The 22,462-nt window shown below is 45.0% G+C and overlaps 2 protein-coding genes across 6 annotated transcripts; both read right to left on the minus strand.

The window, feature by feature from the left end:
• Window positions 1-735: 735 nt before the first annotated feature.
• On the minus strand, window positions 736-7,077 carry mylpfa (myosin light chain, phosphorylatable, fast skeletal muscle a). Its single transcript, XM_066722019.1, has 7 exons — window positions 6,972-7,077; window positions 5,025-5,123; window positions 3,133-3,208; window positions 2,602-2,706; window positions 2,392-2,470; window positions 2,051-2,099; window positions 736-1,934 (listed from the first exon to the last, which is right to left on the minus strand). Exons 1-7 carry the CDS (start codon window positions 6,972-6,974, stop codon window positions 1,833-1,835), a joined length of 513 nt encoding a protein of 170 aa, XP_066578116.1. The 5' UTR covers window positions 6,975-7,077; the 3' UTR covers window positions 736-1,832.
• Window positions 7,078-15,446: 8,369 nt separating this feature from the next.
• pheta2 (PH domain containing endocytic trafficking adaptor 2) lies at window positions 15,447-20,118 on the minus strand. Of its 5 annotated transcripts, none has more exons than XM_066721992.1 (4): window positions 19,853-20,118; window positions 18,935-19,030; window positions 18,415-18,715; window positions 15,447-18,037 (listed from the first exon to the last, which is right to left on the minus strand). In XM_066721992.1, exons 2-4 carry the CDS (start codon window positions 19,013-19,015, stop codon window positions 17,580-17,582), a joined length of 840 nt encoding a protein of 279 aa, XP_066578089.1. In that variant the 5' UTR covers window positions 19,016-19,030; window positions 19,853-20,118; the 3' UTR covers window positions 15,447-17,579. The 5 variants fall into 5 exon arrangements, with proteins under 5 accessions (XP_066578089.1, XP_066578085.1, XP_066578086.1 ...); XM_066721988.1 differs by having other exon boundaries at window positions 19,847-20,118; XM_066721989.1 differs by having other exon boundaries at window positions 19,841-20,118.
• Between the last annotated feature and the right edge of the window lie 2,344 nt (window positions 20,119-22,462).

Below are 22,462 nucleotides of genomic sequence, written 5' to 3' on the forward strand. Positions count from 1 at the left end.
CAACTGATGAAGATGAAGGAGATTTCAGTGTGTTTGAGCCATAAGAGGCAAGCCGAACTCTGGCCCCTTGGCCTTGCATTATCCTCCTGTCTCGGTCACCCTGTGTTTTTTGGTGTTCATTTCCTATCCATTCTTCAGCCCTGTGTCCATTTCCTCGTTTGCAGTACCATACTAGGGTCTGTCGTATTAAATCATTATCTTACAAGGGCTTTGTTTCATGAGCGACCCTGTCTTGCTTAATGCAGAGCTTTAACTCTGTGCTTCCCAACCCTCATCCCGGGGCCCTACTGTCCAGAAAGCTTGTGTTTCAACCGAGATCTCCATTCTATAATTTAACTAAGAATTGGCCTAATCAGAGCTCATTCATTTTAAGCCGTTTGAGATGGCAAGTTTTTCAAGCACCCACATTGTGCAGCTGGATCAAAAACAGCAGGACTAGGGGTGAGGTGGGGGGCAGGAACAGGGTTGGGATCTACTGCTTTAACTGAGCAATTTCAGTGGTAGATTGACAACAGCCGTGTCACCTGTTTGTGTCCATATGGTTCTTACTGTACTTCCCTGTCCCTCACGTCGCTGTGCTGTACCACTCTGTCACTATACTGTACTGCACTGCACTGTGGCCCAATGTCTCTGTACCGTGCCACACTGTGACTGCGTTGTACCCCACTCAGAACCCCCCACTCCCCCACCCGCCGCCACCCCTTCACCCCACTGATAGGAAGAGAGACTCTGCAGTACGAAAGAGAGTGTTTATTCGCAGCTTTTTATTCCTGACAGGGATCTGAGGATCGACAGACAGACTGGCGGGGAAGGAGGGGGTGGAGGGAGAGAACAAGAGGTAGGAACAGACGAGGGAGGGGAGGAGAGAAAACACAAACAGAAGAGGGGTGAAGAGTGCTTTATCTTTCGTCCCTCTCTGTTTTTCTCTGTCTCTCCCTCTCTCTTGAATGCCAGCCATCACTTTAAGGAGGCCAGACCCCCCCCTCCCTTTCCCTTCCATTCTTTCCTCTCCCTCCCTCCCTCCCTCCCTCTGTCTATCCCTCTTTCTATCCCTTTCTTTTGCTGGGAGAAGAAAAGAGAAACATGGCCAATGTCTTCTATTATAAAAGAAAAGCCTTCTTCAGTCTCTTCTTAGCCCACACATAGGTCGGTAGATAGAAAGATGGCGAGACAGACACAGAAAGCTGGTTTAAGACTTTCAGTTCTATACATTCAGTTACAGAGAGCGCAAATCAGAAGGTTGCGCCGTGCGCTCGCTTGTCTCGGTTCGTTAGCGAAGGGGCCCAGTTCATTAACGAAATGATGGCCCTGCCCAGCACTGGCTGACTCAACTCGGAAACATTGTTGTGGAATGGGAATTTGTTAGTTTCATTGTTACAACAAAACTGGGGGTGGATCCAGGCCAGTGCATGGGTACGGCCCAAGCTTGCGGATTGTTTAGCATAAAAGAGAGGGAGGGAGGAGGGGGATAAAGAGTGAGTGAGTGGAAGGAAGGGAGGATTGGAGAGAGAGAGAGAGAGAGAGAGTTTTTTTTGGTTTGTTCTTTTTAAAAGGTAGTTTTATTGAGGGGTCACCTCCCCACACTCACACACACGCTCTCACATGCATACAAAGCCCCTCCCCTCTCTCTCTCTCTCTGTTTATCCCATTGAGAGACAGTCTTTTGGGAGAGGTGCTGGGCGGGTGGGGGACAGGGTTGTAGGGAGGAGAGAGGGAGAGAGAGCATGAGAGAGCATGGTGGCGATGAACATGACAGTGGTGATGGTGGTGATGGAGGGGAGGGATGGATGGATGAAGGGGGAGGATGATCGGAGGTGGAGAAAGTGAGTTTTCTACTCCTCTTTCTCCTCTCCGTGTGTGATGACGTAGCAGATGTTCTTGTAGTCTACGTTGCCGGCCACATCTGGGGGGAAAGCTGTCCAGAGATTCTTCATCTGAGAGAGAGAAAGAGAGATAGAGGGATAAGTACAGCTGCACTGACTGAGAGGGAGGGAGTGAGAAAGGGGTGAAGGGGATTTGAAACAGACAGACAGGTGGTTAACCATCTCACCTCCTCTGCAGAGAACCTGTCGCACTGGGTGCTCAGAAGCTCCTCCAGGCTGGAGGGAAGAAGAGAGAGAGAGGGGTTGTCAGAGACAGACCGGATCTAGTGACTTAGAGGAGGGTGGCGCTGTGTGCAGTGGATCTGTGTGTAGTGGATATCTGTACCCTGTGGACCCTGCTTTGTCTAAAGGGGCTGTATGTTATATCTATGGTGACTGATTGTATGGGGCTTTGTATATAGGCATTTGGGATCATGTGTAGGGATTCTAATTATTATTACAGGCTATAAGGTTGAATGTAGGTGTTCTGTTTTGAATCTAAGGGCCCTCGGTGGGATGAGCTACTCACAAGGCCTTCTTGATGGTGCCTGTACCCTCTGGGTCGAGCACCTTGAAGGCACCAAGGATGACGTCCTCTGGGTCAGCGCCTAGAGAAAGAGAGAGATGTAGAGGGAGTTTAGACATTACTGTGCACTACAGTGACGCTGCACTGACATGGAGAGACAGAGAGAAGGAGTGGGAAAGAGAGAGGGAGAGATGTGGGAGAGAGGTGACTCACCCTTCAGCTTCTCTCCGAACATGGTGAGGAAGACGGTGAAGTTGATGGGGCCACTGGCTTCCTTTACCATAGCCTCCAGCTCCTCATTCTTCACGTTCATACTGCCTGCAGACACAGAGAGAGACAGAGAGAGACAGAGAGAGAGAAAGAGAGGGAGGGAGGAGTTAATATACACACTGACAGGAAACTACAGCAAATTGACACTGCAATGAGACAGAGACAGGGCGGGAAGTAAATACAAACACACTGACTGGACGCTTTAGTACATTAACCCTACACTGACAGACAGAGGTAGACAAGTCAGTCCAGTCCACTACAGTACAGTACAGTATGCACTGAATGGCTAAGGCTACTCTGTCAGCATCAGTGGACACTTAATAACCACTCAAACTTTCTGTCAATTAATCAATTACAGTTACTAAGCCATGGTGGTACAGTCTAGTCCACTCTATTACAGCCCTGCAGTGGCTCAGACTGCTACACCACAGGGAATGGCTGATAATTAACGATTAGTAAAGGAGTGCTAATTACCCATGGCAGCCATGGTGTCCCTCAGGTCATCCTTGCTGATGATGCCGTCTCTGTTCTGGTCAATCACGGTGAAAGCCTGAGAGAGAGAGAGAGAGAGAGAGAGAGAGAGAGAGAGATTTGTTGGCTGACTGGACGCTACAGTACATTAAGGCTGGGGGAGAGAGAGACGGGGGGCTTAACATGAACATGGACATACTGACCAACCGGACACGGCACTGCATTCACACAGAGAGAGAGAGTGCAGATTAATACAGACACAGACTGACTTGACCCTATATTAGATAAATTAGCACTGAGACAGAAAGATAAAGAGAGTGTGTGTATCGTATCCTGGGAGTATTTTAAAGTCTCCTGTGCTGTGTCAGGAATTTTAATCGGCCTGTTAAGTCAGTAGCCCCCCCCACTCCCACTGCTCATGAAACTCAATCCACAGCTCCCTCAGTTATGGACTAAAAAGGGCCGGGCTGCCCCCCCCGCCACCAATGTCTTGGACACGCTGTCAAACTGTGAAAAATGCTCAGCTGCTGTGTAAGACATTTTTATAGAGACACTTGAGATTGCGGTGTCACTTACGCACACACACACACAGGCTGCCCTCCCCACTCTCTCTCCACTCTCCCTCACCCTTCACTCTCTCTCTCGTTTGACCCACTGACCGCCCCACAAACTCACTCTCTCTGAATTCCCCTGTGTGTCTTGATCTCTCTCCACTTCTCCCTCACACTCCGATTCTCTTTCTCTCTCTTTCTGCGTAATTGTCTTTTCCTCTCTCTCTCTCTCTCTCTCTCTCTCTCTCTCTCTTGCAGTTTACCTGATGTAGATTTTGATGCCCTGGGCCTCTCACTCTCTCTATTTCTGATTCTTTCTCTTTCTTTCTCTCCCTCTCTCTGCCCCTGTCTGATTCTCTGCTCGGTACTCTTTCTGAACTGATCATTTGATCTTTTTCCCTCTTAATTTCCTCCCCCTCTTCCTGAATCTCTCAGTCTCTCTCCTTCCTCCAGTCTGTCTCTCTCTTTCCCCCCCTCCCTGTCAGTCTGTCCGTGAACTCTCTTCTAAGACATCTTAAAAATGTCCCACTTGCTATGTAAGACAATCCCAGAGAGACACTTGAGATTCTGGGCAGAGAAAGGGAGGGAGGGAGGGAGGAAGGTATAGCTGAGAGTTGAATTGAATAGTCCCACTCAAGAAAATGAGACCACAATTTCTGTGTCATTCTGACCTGTCCCAGCTGAAATCCTGCAGTTCAACTCAGTTTGGGTTGTATTTAACGCCTTTTCCAACAGGTTGCCACAGAGCATTTGCTTCTCACAGTAAGGAACAGAGAAGGGAACTAGAGCAGCATTTTTCACCTCACTGTGCAACAATGCATTCTACTCATATTGCTGAACCACATAATGCAATTCCCTTTCAGTTGACAATAACCCAGTTGTGTTGGGTCTAATTCACAGTCATAGACATAACACTGGATCTTGGAGAGATAGACTTCCTGATACACGCTTTTATTTCACACAATTATTTTGCCCAGGGAGACAGAATGCCAGACGGAGAGATCAGTATCGGTATGGCTTTGATGTCTGTGACAGTGGAATTCCACTCTGTGATTCTATGTTCTATGTGTAGGCCCGTTCTATATCTTATGCTTGATCTTCACAGCTCTGTTGATGTGTTTTGGTATCCTACAGCAGGCATCTATCCTTACTGTCATGTACAAATGGCTAACAGGATCACTCCAGACTCTGTATATGTATCTATAAATGTATTTATTTATTTAGTAGTAGATGCACATGTAGTGTGTGTGTGTGTATGTGTGTGTTGTGTGTGGGGGTGTGTCAGAGAGAGAGTATGGTTGGTACCAGGACAGTCAATCAGAGTGTGTGGCGCTGACCCCTCACCTCCTTGTACTCCTGGATCTGGCTCTGCTCGAACATGGAGAACACATTGGAGGAACCACCCTCTCCTGCTGCCTGCCTCCTCTTTGCCTTCTTGGGTGCCTGAGATACGACAGAGAGACATGGATTAACACACACTGCTCTGCACACGCTGAGGAGTCACATGCAACACAGAGACACAGTAACACTGACTGACTAGACATAGGAGCACACTAGTATACTCTGTGTGACACTCCCTGACTGACTGACACACTAATTCACTCCCTGACTCCCTGACACACTGGCTGACTCATTAACACCTTGATCTACTCAAATGTCCTGAAATATTGACTGCTTGACTGAGCTGTATCTGTAAATCAGGAGATGAGGTGTGCTAGGGGGAAGTATTTAAATGTGGAACAAAGTGGCCTTCAGAGCACAATGGGCTTCAAAGCGCATATGTGCCACACTCATCTGCTTCCCCTCTATTTTTATTTTTTTTCCTCCCTCTCCTTGTTCTTTTTTTAGCATGCATTCAGAATTTGTTACTGTAATACCTATAATATTGTTAATAATAGTAATAATAAAATGAGGTCAATTAACTGGGTATTCTACACTGCCTGTATCATCATCTAGACCAGTGTAATGCAGGGAATTCAGAATCTCATCCCCAGTTTATATATAGAAATCTCTAACTCCAGCCTAAAATGTCTTTAAATACAGAAATGGAACATGAACACCTGATCGAATAGGTTAACACTCATTTCACAATCATATAAACCACACATCTGATTACAAAATGACTAATGAATAGTTTATCATTATTAGTATTTCTGTACAAATATTTATAGGCCTATACTCAACAGATTCAACAGGTCAGTGATTGCCCTCTCCTACTACGCAAGAGAGATGTCAAAATGTTTGGCACAAGCCTCTGGTTGGACTCTATTTAGATCATCGTTTCAATTTAAAGAGCACTGAATCGCTACATTAACAGGCTAAGCTCATGACATCACATGACACTGGGAACGTGGAGGAGTGACATCAAAAAAATTAGCTCATATGGCAGCGATTTCATTTTTTCTTCCTCGTCTTTTCTCTCAACGTCTTGTAAGCTTTGTAGGAAATTCACAGCTCTTGTTGAATTGAACATGATAAACAGCGCAATCATAATTACGCTGTCTGCAAAGTAGTTATCAATTTTTTTTATTTTTTCTATAAACTACAAATCAATTAATTATTGTTCTGTTTCTGCCCAATAATTTTTGTAACTGCACGTGGGAGAAAAATAAATGCCAAAAAATACATATTTCATAAAATCTTTAAACTTAAGCCTGAATATATTGGCAAAGTGTATATCCGAAAAACATATAATGCATAATGCATAATGATGCAAATCATTTTTTTTTATAATTTTTTTGCCAGTCTTTCACCTACTGTTTTAAAACTAAAATTGACAAAGAGGAAATAACTTTCAAATAATATAAATATATATAAAATGTCTATTAAAACTGAACATCACACCCATTTTGGACGAATAAGAAAAAGTAAGATCAAATCGTGACGGAATCAATATCGATATAATTTTTTGCAGTTGTTCATACATTAGTTACTGTGTATGAACTGCATAGGTATTGATTAAGATGAGAAAAAAAATCCAGTTTGCTGACATTCGGATTGCCAGCTAACTGTTCGCAGAAGATCGTTTTTGTTTTACAACTCTTGAAAAACGTAATCCCAGTGAATAATATCGTCCAAAAGTGAAGACGAAAAAAAAATCGTTGTAAGTCCCAGTTTTTATCTGTTTTGTTTTTTTAATTCTTGTTTTAAATCCTTGAATATTGGATAATTGAATAAACTGAATTATTTTATCCCTCTTGTTCGTCTTGAGTCGCTGTCTCGAAGTCCGGGGCGGTTGGTGTGGTTGGTTGGTTGCAGGTTGTAGCACGGGGAGAGGGGCGGAGTACTCACCATTACGTGACCGAGTTTGGAGTTCGGAGGGTCGGGAAGAGAAGCCTACGCGATGCCGCGGTTTGGAGGTGACTGACATAAAACGCCGACTCCCCTGGGGCTTATATACTGACAAGGGTCGGGCTAACTATAGCAACACGGTCAAGTTTGGCTAGGACAGGGAAAGAGAGGGACAGCAGGGCAGGAAGGGAGGAGAGCTGGAAGGTCGTCTTACAGTCTTCAGAAATAGACACGGAGTCTTGGAATGGAGAAGACGGAGCTAAGGCGGAGGCCGCTGTGAGGGTTTGTGTACTAATATGGACATAGCCATAGTTCACAGGCCGACTCCCGACCGACGCCCCCACCCCCTGTTCAAGAGTCTCCACCGGGTTTCTTTCTTTCATTCCTCTTCTCAATTGTTTATCGTAGACTACATCAAATTTTGCTTGTTTTTATTCCCTCTATTTAGTTTATGTCTTCCTTAAATCCCAAATCAATTCATGTATGTATCTATTAATTTGACTGTTTATTTAATCTACAAGTAACAGGTTACCTTGTGCAAACATTGCATGCAATGGGTAGAGCAGCCCTGGTCCTGGAGATCTGCAGTATTAGTACAGTTTGGGTCTTTAGCCCTGGTCCTGGAGATCTACAGCACAGTGTCTTCTCCCGGTTTTCATTGTAGCTCAGCTCTGAATAACAAAACACAACTACCATCTTAGTTATTCAACATGATCCACAGCCTGGGCCTGATAAATTCCTGTTCAATTTGCCAGACTGGGGCTGCAGGGTCTTCTGGGTTTCTTTCCAGCTGGAGCATCACACAGTTCTCAATCACACAACTGATCCACTTATTTTATCAGCTAGACCTCTGATACTTGTGAGTGTGAGTATGTGTTTGTGTGTGTTTGATTGTTTTTTGTTTGCAGCTGATGGGCTGCCAGGAATTCACATTGAAGGCCCTGGTATAGAGGCACTTGACATCAATCTAAACTACAGTAAAATACTTTCTACAATCCCGTCAAATGCAGATTTATGAGGGAAACATGAAATATATCAGTATGTGAGGGGAAGAGAGCATTGGATTAGTGTTTCCACTCAGGTGTGGCCGGTCAGAACCAAAGATGCATGCAATAGCTCCCAATCTTAAATTTGAGAACATGGCCAGATCAGTGCTCTTGTGTTCAGGATATATTTATACTTTTTATTCAATTGTTATTTGTTTGTGGCTTTCTAAAAATCCCAATGCATCAAAACTGGGATTGTGTATGAAGATTATTCATATTAATATAAAATTATTATGGATCCTTTAGTTTGAAATCCCCATGTAAATATACTGGGTTTTTGCACTCAGGTCGTTAACAATGATGCAGACCTTCTACAGATCCTTTAATTGCAAATCCCTGGTCTGGTGTACTAAGACTATCAATATTGATGTAGGCCTACTGTGGATTCCCTGTAATCTGCAGAACAGGGCCGTTGGGATACAGTAGAGGGAGGGATCAATAAAATGAAGGAAATTATGTCTTGCCCACTTTAAACAAATACAGGGACAGCTTCCGATCTGGGCCTGCCCCGCCTGTCCTTACCCAGCCTAACGAAGCTCTAATTAAAATAGCCGCCCCGTGCAGGACTGCGCACCCAGGATAGCTCAATACACACAAACACATACAGCCCCCGCCCAATCCAGCCTCCACTCCATATATGAGCTCTCCCTGGCTCTCCCTATTGCAGAGTGTATAGTAAGCACTTATGAAAACTGACACCAGCTGTCTCTTCCCCTTTCTCTCCCTATCTTTCCATCTCTATCTCTGTATCAATCTCTCCATCAATGTCTATTTCTCTGTTTCTCTCTATCATCCTCTTTCTGTCTCTCTCTATTTTCTCCCTTTCTGTCTCTTTTCCTCTCTGTCTTTCCACATCTGTTTTTGTCTCAGTAGTGGGGAAGTGTGGATTGACAGTTTCAGAGTGTTAGTTTAGGTTTCAAAAATGCTATGTTTAGTTTGGATTTTATATAGTTTATTTTTGCTTTCTGATATTAAAGGGGCAATGAGCTGAACTTAAAGCTCTGTCTTTTCAGGGCAGTTAATATGCAGGAGTGTGCAGTCAGTCAGCATGTCTGTATTCATATTTGCATTCTCTCTCTCACACTCTCTCGCTTTCTCTCTCTCACACACACACACTCTCTCTTTCTCTGAGTAGCATGTGTGTGTGTGTGTGTGTGTGTGTGTGACAGTGCAGTCAGACAGTGTCTCAGTGTCTCGGGCTCTTGGCCACAGTAAAGGGTCAGACATTCTACACGTCTGTATATATTGGAGTCTGTTATCTGCCATGTCTGTGAATTAATGGTAATTCTAACATTTTATTCCATTCACACAGGGATCTTCCACACTCAACACACTGACAGTGAAACTGAAGTGCAGCAGACTGGCAATAGGAAGATGGAAGGAGGGGGGGGAAGGGGAGAGGAAGAGAATGGGGGGAGAGAAACAGAAGGGTCCAAGCAAAAACCAGGAGAGAGGAGGGGAACGGAGGGGGAGAGATGGAGAGAGAGAGGACAGTGAGAAGGAGATAAGGAGAGAGAGAAGAGGGGAGGATGGGGGGGAGCTTGTCAAAGGATATATGGGAGAGACAGCTGAGAGAGATGGAAATAGAATCACTTTCCCTCTCCTTCATTCTTCCTCTTTCACACACTCATACTTTCCCCTGCACACACGCATACTTTCTTAGCCTTTCTTTCTCGTATCCTCCCCCCACCACCACCAGCCCTCTCTCTCTGTCTCTCATAGAGCCGTGTTATTAAACTGTAGTGTGTAATCAGTCTGTGGGTCTGTACGACACTCTCTCTGCTTCTCTGTGTTCCTCTCTCTCAATGCAATGTTAAAATACTGTGGTGTCTATTCAGTCAGTCGCCGTGACTGTATTAACCTCTCTCTCTCTCTCTCTCTCTCTCTCTCTCTCTCTCGCTCTCTCTCTCTCTAACTCGTGTCTCCAACGCTCTCTCTCTTTGCAAAACTCAAACTCTCTCTTTCTGTCTTCCTTATCTTAATGCAGTATTAATTAGTGAGTCAGACAGTAGGTCTATTTTAACCCCCACCCTAAGACCTCTCTCTCATTCCTTCTGCCCGTCTCTCTTTCTCTGAGGGCAGTTGAGGTGGGGAAAACTTTCAGTGCTACACAGAGTCAGGTGTCAGAGGCATGTGTCACACTAATTCCACCCCCGCCCCCCCCCCCCCCCCCCCCCGCTCCCTGGACCACAGCAAATAAATGTTAGTGGAATTTAAGGAGCATTTCACACACACGTGAAACAAACTAATAATATGAATAATAATGATAAAATGCAGCCCTACTTTATAATTAAATTATAATAATGATGATACTAGTATCAGTAGTAGTATTCATTCTAGCATTAGTGGTAGGCAATAGCTGATGCTTGCACACTCAACTTAATGTCCCCCTCTAAAGGACAGAGCAAAGAGACATTACACTGACAGCACACAGCGGAAAAGCCCAATGAATATGACCATCTTGTGGTCACTACAGAAACTACATGCCTTTATCTTTAGCCTATTTTTCTTTGGACCCCAAGCCATGAGCCGGTACTGTGCAATCGGGAAGTAGGTCAGAGAATATGATTGGGTCTTGGGGACCCTAGGTTGTGTGTCTGGGATTTTGGAGCCCAATGCCTGACTGACTGTAGTTGATGTCTGTATTGGTAACTGGTGGAACTATCTGTCATCTGGAGTGTCTGTCTCTTCATTATGTGCTCTTTGTGAGTGAATATTTCTGTTGGCATTATCTTTCGTACATATAGGAAGCATTATATATACACAATAATCTGAGGCCCTTTACTGTATATATACACCTGGAGTACAGACACTGACTGAGCCCTGTACTGTATATATACACCTGGAGTACAGACACTGACTGAGCCCTGTACTGTACTGTATATATACACCTGGAGTACAGACACTGACTGAGCCCTGTACTGTATATATACACCTGGAGTACAGACACTGACTGAGCCCTGTACTGCATATATACACCTGGAGTACAGACACTGACTGAGCCCTGTACTGTATATATACACCTGGAGTACAGACACTGACTGAGCCCTGTACTGTACTGTATATATACACCTGGAGTACAGACACTGACTGAGCCCTGTACTGTATATATACACCTGGAGTACAGACACTGACTGAGCCCTGTACTGTACTGTATATATACACCTGGAGTACAGACACTGACTGAGCCCTGTACTGTATATATACACCTGGAGTACAGACACTGACTGAGCTCTGTACTGTATATATACACCTGGAGTACAGACACTGACTGAGCCCTGTACTGTACTGTATATATACACCTGGAGTACAGACACTGACTGAGCCTGTACTGTACTGTATATATACACCTGGAGTACAGACACTGACTGAGCCCTGTACTGTACTGTATATATACACCTGGAGTACAGACACTGACTGAGGCCTGTACTGTATATATACACCTGGAGTACAGACACTGACTGAGCCCTGTACTGTACTGTATATATACACCTGGAGTACAGACACTGACTGAGGCCTGTACTGTATATATACACCTGGAGTACAGACACTGACTGAGCCCTGTACTGTACTGTATATATACACCTGGAGTACAGACACTGACTGAGCCCTGTACTGTATATATACACCTGGAGTACAGACACTGACTGAGCCCTGTACTGTACTGTATATATACACCTGGAGTACAGACACTGACTGAGCCCTGTACTGTATATATACACCTGGAGTACAGACACTGACTGAGCCCTGTACTGTATATATACACCTGGAGTACAGACACTGACTGAGCTCTGTACTGTATATATACACCTGGAGTACAGACACTGACTGAGCCTGTACTGTACTGTATATATACACCTGGAGTACAGACACTGACTGAGGCCTGTACTGTATATATACACCTGGAGTACAGACACTGACTGAGCCCTGTACTGTACTGTATATATACACCTGGAGTACAGACACTGACTGAGCCCTGTAATGTATATATACACCTGGAGTACAGACACTGACTGAGCCCTGTACTGTATATATACACCTGGAGTACAGACACTGACTGAGCCCTGTACTGTACTGTATATATACACCTGGAGTACAGACACTGACTGAGCCCTGTAATGTATATATACACCTGGAGTACAGACACTGACTGAGCCCTGTACTGTATATATACACCTGGAGTACAGACACTGACTGAGCCCTGTACTGTATATATACACCTGGAGTACAGACACTGACTGAGCCCTGTACTGTATATATACACCTGGAGTACAGACACTGACTGAGCCCTGTACTGTACTGTATATATACACCTGGAGTACAGACACTGACTGAGCCCTGTACTGTATATATACACCTGGAGTACAGACACTGACTGAGCCCTGTACTGTATATATACACCTGGAGTACAGACACTGACTGAGCCCCCATACTTTATGGTATATATACACTCACCTAAAGGATTATTAGGAACACCTGTTCAATTTCTCATTAATGCAATTATCTAACCAACCAATCACATGGCAGTTGCTTCAATGCATTTAGGGGTGTGGTCCTGGTCAAGACAATTTCCTGAACTCCAAACTGAATGTCTGAATGGGAAAGAAAGGTGATTTAAGCAATTTTGAGCGTGGCATGGTTGTTGGTGCCAGACGGGCCGGTCTGAGTATTTCACAATCTGCTCAGTTACTGGGATTTTCACGCACAACCATTTCTAGGGTTTACAAAGAATGGTGTGAAAAGGGAAAAACATCCAGTATGCGGCAGTCCTGTGGGCGAAAATGCCTTGTTGATGCTAGAGGTCAGAGGAGAATGGGCCGACTGATTCAAGCTGATAGAAGAGCAACTTTGACTGAAATAACCACTCGTTACAACCGAGGTATGCAGCAAAGCGTTTGTGAAGCCACAACACGTTCAACCTTGAGGCGGATGGGCTACAACAGCAGAAGACCCCACCGGGTACCACTCATCTCCACTACAAATAGGAAAAAGAGGCTACAATTTGCACAAGCTCACCAAAATTGGACAGTTGAAGACTGGAAAAATGTTGCCTGGTCTGATGAGTCTCGATTTCTGTAGAGACATTCAGATGGTAGAGTCAGAATTTGGCGTAAACAGAATGAGAACATGGATCCATCATGCCTTGTTACCACTGTGCAGGCTGGTGGTGTTGGTGTAATGGTGTGGGGGATGTTTTCTTGGCACACTTTAGGCCCCTTAGTGCCAATTGGGCATCGTTTAAATGCCACGGCCTACCTGAGCATTGTTTCTGACCATGTCCATCCCTTTATGACCACCATGTACCCATCCTCTGATGGCTACTTCCAGCAGGATAATGCACCATGTCACAAAGGTCGAATCATTTCAAATTGGTTTCTTGAACATGACAATGAGTTCACTGTACTAAAATGGCCCCCACAGTCACCAGATCTCAACCCAATAGAGCATCTTTGGGATGTGGTGGAACGGGAGCTTCGTGCCCTGGATGTGCATCCCACAAATCTCCATCAACTGCAAGATGCTGTCCTATCAATATGGGCCAACATTTCTAAAGAATGCTTTCAGCACCTTGTTGAATCAATGCCATGTAGAATTAAGGCAGTTCTGAAGGCGAAAGGGGGTCAAACACAGTATTAGTATGGTGTTCCTAATAATCCTTTAGGTGAGTGTACATCGATCAGCCATAACATTATGACCACTGACAGGTGAAGTGAATGACACTGATAATCTCGTTATCATGGCACCTGTCAGTGGGTGGGATATATTAGGCAGCAAGTGAACATTTTGTCCTCAAAGTTGATGTGTTAGAAGCAGGAAAAATGGGCAGCGTAAGGATCTGAGCGACTTTGACAAGGGCCAAATTGTGATGGCTAGACGACTGGTTCAGAGCATCTCCAAAACTGCAGCTCTTGTGGGGTGTTCCCGGTCTGCAGTGGTCAGTACCTATCAAAAGTGGTCCAAGGAAGGAAAAGCGGTGAATTGGCAACAGGGTCACGGGCGGTCAAGGCTCATTGATGCACGTGGGGAGCGAAGGCTGGCCTGTGTGGTCCTATCCAACAGACGAGATACTGTAGCTCAATTGCTGAAAAAGTGAATGCTGGTTCTGATAGAAAGGTGTCAGAACACACAGTGCATCGCAGTATGTTGCGTATGGGGCTGCGTAGCCGCAGACCAGTCAGGGTGCCCATGCTGACCCCTGTCCACTGCCGAAAACACCTACAATGGGCACATGGAAGAAGGTGGCCTGGTCTGCTGAATCACGTTTTCTTTTACATCACGTGGATGGCTGGGTGCGTGTGCGTCACTTACCTGGAGAACACATGGTACCAGGATGCACTATGGGAAGAAGGAAAGCCAGCGGACGCAGTGTGATGCTTTGGGTAATGTTCTACTGGGAAACCTTCGATCCTGCCATTCATGTGGATGTTACTTTGACACGTACCACCTACCTAAGCTTTGTTGCAGACAATTTCATGGAAATGGTATTCCTTGATGGCATTAGCTTCTTTCAGCTTAATGCGCACTGCCACAGAGCAAAAATGGTTCAGGAATGGTTTGAGGAACACGAGTTCAAGGTGTTGACTTGGCCTCCAAATTCCCCAGATCTCAATCCAATCGAGCATCTGTGGGATGTGCTGGACAAACAAGTCTGATACATGGAGGCCCCACCTCGCAAATTTCCAGGACTTAAAGGATCTGCTGCTAATGTCTTGGTGCCCATACCACAGCACACCTTCAGAGGTCTAGTGGAGTCCATGCCTCGACAGGTCAGGGCTGTTTTGGTGGCAAAAGGGGGACCTACCCAATATTAGGCAGGTGTTCATAATGTTATGGCTGATCGGTGTATATGGTCCTCTTTAGAACCGATGTGAAAACAGGAAGTGAAACAGGAAGCTGCGTTGTGGTTAGGGCTGTGGGCCTCAAGCTTCAGAAATAGAAGTTGACTGATAAAGTTCCCCCTTAGTGAAGTTGACATACATATATGTCAAGCTGTCTGAGTGCAGTTTTCTGTTTGATTTTACACTCGATAGTCAGTTTGGCTTTCTAAACCTGGCTGTTTCCTGTTTGCCCGAGCCCTGAGCTAACTGAGTGACGCCTGCAAGAGAGAGATGCACTGTGTGTCAGGGGTCTCCAGCCCTGGTCCTGGAGAGTCCCAATGCACTTCATCTGATAGGTCAACATAAATCACCACTATCTACATTCTGGCAACACATGTGAGGTATTGTGTTCAAAGGCTGTTCTCTAGAATCACACCTAGCAGCTAAGCATGACCCTTCCTCTCCCCATCAAAGAGTCTAACACTAGAGGTCCCAGTGTGCACAAACAAGACAGTATTTGACCATGCACTATAACAATAATATTTATAATAATAATACTATTAATACTTATTAAGTTAATTTCTTTCAATACAAATGCTTGGAAACATTAATTCCTTTGTTTGAAGAAGTGTTTTATTTTGAAATGCTTAAATTCCTTTTTTTTTTAACAACACCCCCCATATATGTATATTAAAACTCCCTGTACAGATGTGTATGGCTCAGCCTGTACAAATGGCTGGCTCTCCCCTGTCCTCTCCGCCAGTGTTCTACAGTGTGAAGACCGCAGGACACAGGCTAGTGTACAGACATGGTCGATTTTTCTCCTTCACTGTAAAATACATGCATTTGCTATACAGAATAAAAACATTGTGCATACACAGACAGTTGCCATAAGCAATGTTCATTGCTGGGCAGTAGTGTAGACACACACACACACACACACTCACACACACCTAGTGGAAGGGGGATCTGCAGTCCTCTTCCTGCGCTGTCCCCCTTCCCCCAAAATATACAATTCCACTTAGTTTTGGGGCACATATGTCAGTGATGGGTCAGTGCAGCCCGTCCAGGTCAGTGCCTGGAGGGGCTGAAGAGGATTCCCACGAATCTCCCAGGTAGCCTGCCTAACTGGCTTACTGATACACTGATATATGGACTGACTGACTGAAACACTAATACATCAATTGATATACTGACAGCCTGACTGACTGATACACTAACTAACTAACTAACTGACTGACTGGCTGTGCACAGGGATATGGAGCAACGATCTTTAGACACTGGGGATTAAATGAGGTGAGCTGTAAACAATGCCGGGTTATGCCCAGTGATCTCCCAGCGATCAACTCCGCCACTAAACCACCATATTGCCCAACCAATCAGTATTAAATCTTCCCTTTTCTTTGGAAAAATTATTATTTAACTGAGGAAGTGTTTGTGTGTGTTTGTGTGGGTGGGGTAGTTATTAACCTTCCCGGATCAGGGTTCTAGCTCTAGACCAGCTCTAGACCCTGAAGAATAGGTTACTGCCGTGCCATCCCAGTTACAAGTGTTGTAAAGTATTTTTATAATACAAAACTCACCATGCTGTGCAGAAGTGGGTGGCCTGGCACCTCTTAGGAAAGTCTCCCTTGATAAATTTATCATGGGACTGCATTTCGTTTTACCATGATCGTACCCTATGGGGTTCAACATGCCTGTCTTACTACACTGGACAACGAGTGAATCAAAGTGTACCACAGTAAACAAGCCATATTAATATTTCCCATGGTATATTACTGGTAAAGCACAGTGAAGGCAGGCTGAACCCCATAGGGAACCACAGTAACACTAGGGTACAACCACCCACAGCAAGTTAAAAGGCCAAATGTCTATAATACATAGGTAAACGTGCAAAATAAATACATATAAAAAAAACATTCAGCAGATCCTTAAACATGGGTCATAATACTAATAAAAATATTAATATTTTAAAAAAGACAGGTCCACTCTCTCAGGTGTTGCTATATTGTATATAACCCAGAGACCCAGCACACAGACTGATCCAGTGTCATTAACAGAAGTCACGTGGACAGGAGGCTCGTACACGCAGCAGGTTACACGTCAATGTGTGGTGCTGTGGCACTCACAGAGTAACACACGTGTCACACATATGTGCTCTTCCCTGATGCAGGTGCTGTATTAATCAGTACTGGGGGCACGTCTGGACACACTGGGGCAATCGGTGTACCGAGATTCTAAACAGCCGCCCTTGTACAGTCCGGCTTCCCCCCCCCCACTCAGGTAGAACTCAACACTCACATTTCAATTTAACAGCTGATAACCCGATGTCAATTACCCCACCAAGCATTTCAGATTCAGGAGAGTGTTCAATTCATCCAGTTCATAATTTAATTAGACCAATTAAGGAGCTGATGGCTGGGCTGGACCAAAAACCAGGGGATACCCCAGCCATCCAGGACTGGAGTCTGACACCCCTGGCTTTAAATCGGATTGAGTTAATCAAGGAAAGAGGTGACTGTCAGGCAAGCTTATTAAAAAACACAGCGACAGACATGTACAGGGATACAGAGAGAGGGGTGGGGTTGTGCTGAACTTGAGAGAGATCGATCGAAAAGAGGGGAGTCCTACATAGACTACTGACACATACGGACTGACTGACAGGACACTGCAGGACATTAGCACTGCAGAAAGAGACAGAGACAAGGAAAAGGATGGGACAGGAAGGAACCGCACCGATTTCTTCACCCCAAGTCAATCAAGTCTGACACCACTTCCTGTTTCTCCCCCTCCCTATCGCCACCCTGCCCTGCCCATTTCCGTTGCCAATTGGCTTGGAGCTCCCGCACCTCCCGCCCATACAGTTCGTGCAATTCACTGAAGTCTGCCAGCGTCTCCGCCCCCACCGCAAACCAGTCCTGTGAAGCCCGGGCCCCGCCTCCTGAGGGTGGGAGCGGCTCGTTGAGGGGCGTGACATGGGCGTTTCTCTTGGGCCACAACTTGGGAGACTTCTTTGCTGGCTTGGTGGAAGGGGGCAATGCATGTAGGTGATTAGTGCTGTAGCTCCTCCCCTCCCTGACTGCCGGAGCGGAGAAGGGGACAATGTCCAGATCCGCGAGCGATTCGGTGAGCATCTCTGCGTCTGAGCCAATCACAGTGGAGCGCTTGTACTTGCCTTCAGAGTAAGCTGCTCTCTTGGCATCTGTGGGGAGAATGACACACAGTGTATATAAATACACACAGTTCTCCCACACAGTGACACTACACTGAGAGAGAGAGAGAGAGAGAGAGAGAGACAGAGAAGGAATCAGACATCCTGCTACTGCCAAACACAGGCAGTGACAGTCCAAACTTAGTGAACAATAAATACAATTGTGAGACACACAGCCAGACAGTCAGATAAACACTCAGTCAGTGTATCAGACACACAGTCAGTCAGTGGGAGCATCATTCAGTTGGACAGCATGTCAGTATGTCAGGCAGTGTATCAGCCACACTATCAGTGAGTCAACGCATGAGTCAGTTAATTAGTGAGTCAGCCAGTCGGTCAGCATGCCAGTGGGCGGCCCAGTGACTGACCCTCGTACTGCTTCTCCAGGTCATTCACCAGCACGCTGAGGAAGCTGTGGCTGGCTGCCAGCAGGGCCTTGATCCAGCTCTCCTGGTTGGCCTGGTCCTCGGCCGCCAGCTTGTAGGTGCGCAGGCCGGGCCCGGGGAACACCAGCGCGAAGGCAAACTGCTCCTCGGACTCGCACAGCTGCACCGAGCAGCCCTCCAGCACGATCACGCCCAGCGGCTCGCCCCCACGCCGGTCCAGGTAGAACAGCATGTTCCCCTTCAGCACGAACCACCGCCGCTGGTACGACGTGTTGCGCTCCCCCTGAGAGAGAGAGGAGACGGGTGACTGGAGATTTATAGAGTATATTAACAGTGCAGAGAGAGAGATGTATGTGTTATTGTGACCGCATGCAGTAGTGTACAGCGAGTAAAGCGTGTGACAGTGTGTGGCAGGGTGTGACACAGACGAGAGCGTCTGTACAGTGTGGATGGCGAGCGTGACAGCGTCTCACGTCTACAGTACAGTGTGCCTGCCCTGTACCTTCTTGTAGAGGTGGCCCTCTTTGTCCACTGGGGAGTTGCTGGACAAGTAGTGGACCAGGATCTTCTCATGCAGCTTCATGACGAGAGCTGACAGCTGAGGGGGGGGAATACACACACAGCTGGATTAGAGAGCGAAAGACCGAGACACTCACTTTCAGTTTCTCGGTTAGAGGGGGTGGACAGCAGCCGTGTCTGATTTGATATGCTGTATATCAATAGTATCAAAATGAAAGATTCTCCTGCCCTGAATATGAATGATATTTATGCATGCCTTGCAATCTGCACGTCTATAATTGTGCTCCTGAAACCCACCAGCTGCATTCAGATACAACATAAACTACACGGGGACAATGCAGACACTGTGCACAGGCTGTGGAAAACAGAAGACGCTGTACTGTAAAGATATTCTCTACACATAGCCATTTCAGGACCCGGACACTGTATTCACTGTATAGCCATTCCTTTACTTTTTGTTACCGCCATAGACGTCCCGCTTAGAACCACCTGACTTACCTGAGCTCAGTTTAGCTGCACCGGATACACAGGTAACTATCACTTTACAACAAACCCCTCGGTCTCTCTTTCTCTCTTTCTATGTATTGCACCGTCTCTAGTGTCAGTTAGTTAAAATGCCGTTGTAACGTGTGTGTGTGTGTGAGAGAGAGAGAGAGAGAAGCTTTTCACACGAGTTTCAATACATCCCCGCATGCACACCGCTCATTCCTGCGCAAGGTGGCTATATTTACACGGTGGGGTCGAGTTACCAGCCTCAGCACACCTGACTTCCTGGACGAGGGGCCACCTTGAACCACTTCCTGGTACCACGGCACTCAAAAATTGACTTTGAACGTCGACGTCTCCTAATCCTAATCATGAGCGGTTGAACGGCAGCCTGTACCTGTACCTGTACCTGTACCGGTGTCTGCGCGGCAGTCTGACGGCGCCCGCACGGCGCATCGGCGGGGGATCGGTCGCCCTCCTGCGGCCGACAGTCCGGCGACGACCTCCAAGTGACGCGACGTCCAGAAGAGACGGGCTACCGTGACAGTGCAGCGAACTACCCCATTTAGCGAGCAAAATAAATGCATTTAAAAAACAACAACTACATGCAAGTGCGTAATCAAAGAGAGCCGCGGCGATGAGCTCTCTCTCTCTCTCACTTCCCGGTTTGAATGACTCCAACAATAATTCTGACACTCGTCTGCCTCCCTGCCCGCCTCCTGTCTGTGCTGCACACAAGCTTTTCTCGTTTCTTCGGGTTTTTCTTTCCTTCTTTCTCTCTCCCATTTTTTTCTTCATTTATTTGTGCGCTTAATGGCACTGTAGTGCGATTCATCTGTAGCCTATGAGCCGATGCCTATATTCAGTAAAGTGAGATAGACAGGGAAACTGTATGTTATGTATGCATGTATGTATTTATGTGTCTGTGTGTGTATTACATACTGTTAATTTAATTCTGCTTATAATATTAATGCTATCTGATCAGGCTGTATTGAATTACTGGCCCACCCTAGAGACAAGGTTTCTATGATCTGTTATATGTGTTAATAGTTGTAGAAAATCATCATCACCATCATCATCATAATATCTGTTTTCTGGTGCCAACCAGGAGAAATACAATACCAATAGTGTTCCAACTGTACTTCTTTCTGCTTTTGGTTTTGAGAAATGTCTGTGACCTTCAAGAACAGTGACTCAGTACATTTTATTTTTGTTTTAACAGTTTGCCAGGATTTTCTCTTATGTAATTATTCATTAAGTAGATGGTTTTATTAGACTGGTGCCGCATCAAAATGTGTACAGCTGCAGAGTCACAGCCTACCTTACTGTACTGCTGTAGGGTGTAGGGAACAGTTGATCATCTTTTTGTTAGAGCTAGTTAGTTATGTTTTTAAATAATCACAGGTCAACTTAACTTTACCCAATATTTGGTGATTCTGGGATACAAATATTGCATGTAGTAACAATTGCATTAGAGAGTAAAGGAAATCCCAGCATTTACATGGAGTAAAATCATGGAGAACAGCCTCACTGTAGCGCAGTGTCAGAGAGGATAGGAAGGTCTTCATGAGGAATATGTGACTCAAATTGTGCATTAAGTCAAGTACTTTTTATATTATTATTATTATTTATTATTTTTATTTCTTGGCAGACGCCCTTATCCAGGGTGACTTACAACATAAGTGCAAAAATACAGAGAAGTACAAGGCATCAATCATTACAAATTCAACTTAGCTAAAATATAGCAATTCAAAATACATTTTACAAATTCCATTTACAATTTACACAAGTACAGTAAAAGACTTCCTACATCCTGGACGGTGAAAGCTAAGTGCTGTCAAGATGTAGGGTTACAGACGAGGGCTACGGGAAAGGGAGCAAAGAGGAAAACAATCAAGAACGCGAGGAGCATAATAAGATGAAGTGCTATCTAGCAGATACTGTTGGATTTGATCTTATTACCATTTCCTCTCCTAGGTACATCCATGTTGGCTGATACTTTAATAATGAGGTACCAGCTCATTGTCATATACAACATTATATATACAACATTGAAATGCCATGACCTAGTCATGACCTAGTCACCAATTTCTATAGGCCCTCTTACTCCATTGTGCTTATCTATTAGTCTAGTTCACACCTTAGTCCAAGAGCAGGGGATAGATTGGCCTTGTTTGCATTTCACTGTCTGGAGTCTCGACTGAATGCAAATCTATTGAAATCTATACAAATATGATATGTTTAGGCCTACATCACTTTATTGTTACAATAAGATTACACACAACCTAAATTCACAAATGTTGGGGTTTTAGAGGGAGAACACTGACTAGATATATCTTACAAAATTCATTTGAATCTGTTATATTGAAATGTGATACCATAAAGAGCAAATCCCAAATCCAACTCCCACACAGGAAACGCAGGGGGGGGAATTAAGTCGTTTTATGCAACTGGCCCCTAAACTGTTGCCATAGAGACAGATGGGTTATTATTTATTTCTATGATTTATTGCAGAGCGAGGCTTCACACAGAGCAGGATAGATCCGATAGAAAGATATTTGGATAAAGATTATTTCAGATCCCCTTATCCAGGATGACTTACAAAACATAAGAAAATAAGTGCATAAGTGCAATACAGTCTAAAAATACAGATCAAACATAGTACAAATTACAGGTTCACAATTACAGACGTGCATGAGAAATTATACAGTTAATACATTCCTACATCCTAGCTTTGTGAGCTACTAATTGTAAGAGTTATAAATAGTCTTGAACTGCTATAGACCCTGACAGGTTTTCCCCACATGGCGTGCCTACTGTGCAATGTAATATTATTGATATGGTATTATTTGGTATTTAAGTCCCCTTAGATCGAAGTGTCTTCCAAAAAAATACATACATACATAATAAAGTAGATTTTTAGTTATTATTGATCTTGGGTTTTACATCCATGTTACGTTTGTGGTACAGAAAGTCTTCAAACTACGCTACTGCGCTTGTATTTCCCTCGATTTTTGTCATGACG

Source organism: Amia ocellicauda, chromosome 14 (genome assembly GCF_036373705.1).
Source record: "Amia ocellicauda isolate fAmiCal2 chromosome 14, fAmiCal2.hap1, whole genome shotgun sequence".
NCBI classification, from domain to species: Eukaryota; Metazoa; Chordata; class Actinopteri; order Amiiformes; family Amiidae; genus Amia; species Amia ocellicauda.

Coding starts and splice junctions, on each gene's coding strand:
- mylpfa (XM_066722019.1), bottom strand. Junction 3,209..5,024: donor AGATCCAGGAGTACAAGGAG/GTGAGGGGTCAG, acceptor TCTCTCTCTCAG/GCTTTCACCGTGATTGACCA. Junction 2,707..3,132: donor GGACACCATGGCTGCCATGG/GTAATTAGCACT, acceptor CTGTGTCTGCAG/GCAGTATGAACGTGAAGAAT.
- pheta2 (XM_066721992.1), bottom strand. CDS start 19,015: ATGAAGCTGCATGAGAAGATCCTGGTCCACTACTTGTCCAGCAACTCC. Junction 18,716..18,934: donor AGGGCCACCTCTACAAGAAG/GTACAGGGCAGG, acceptor TCTCTCTCTCAG/GGGGAGCGCAACACGTCGTA. Junction 18,038..18,414: donor CCTGGAGAAGCAGTACGAGG/GTCAGTCACTGG, acceptor TTCTCCCCACAG/ATGCCAAGAGAGCAGCTTAC.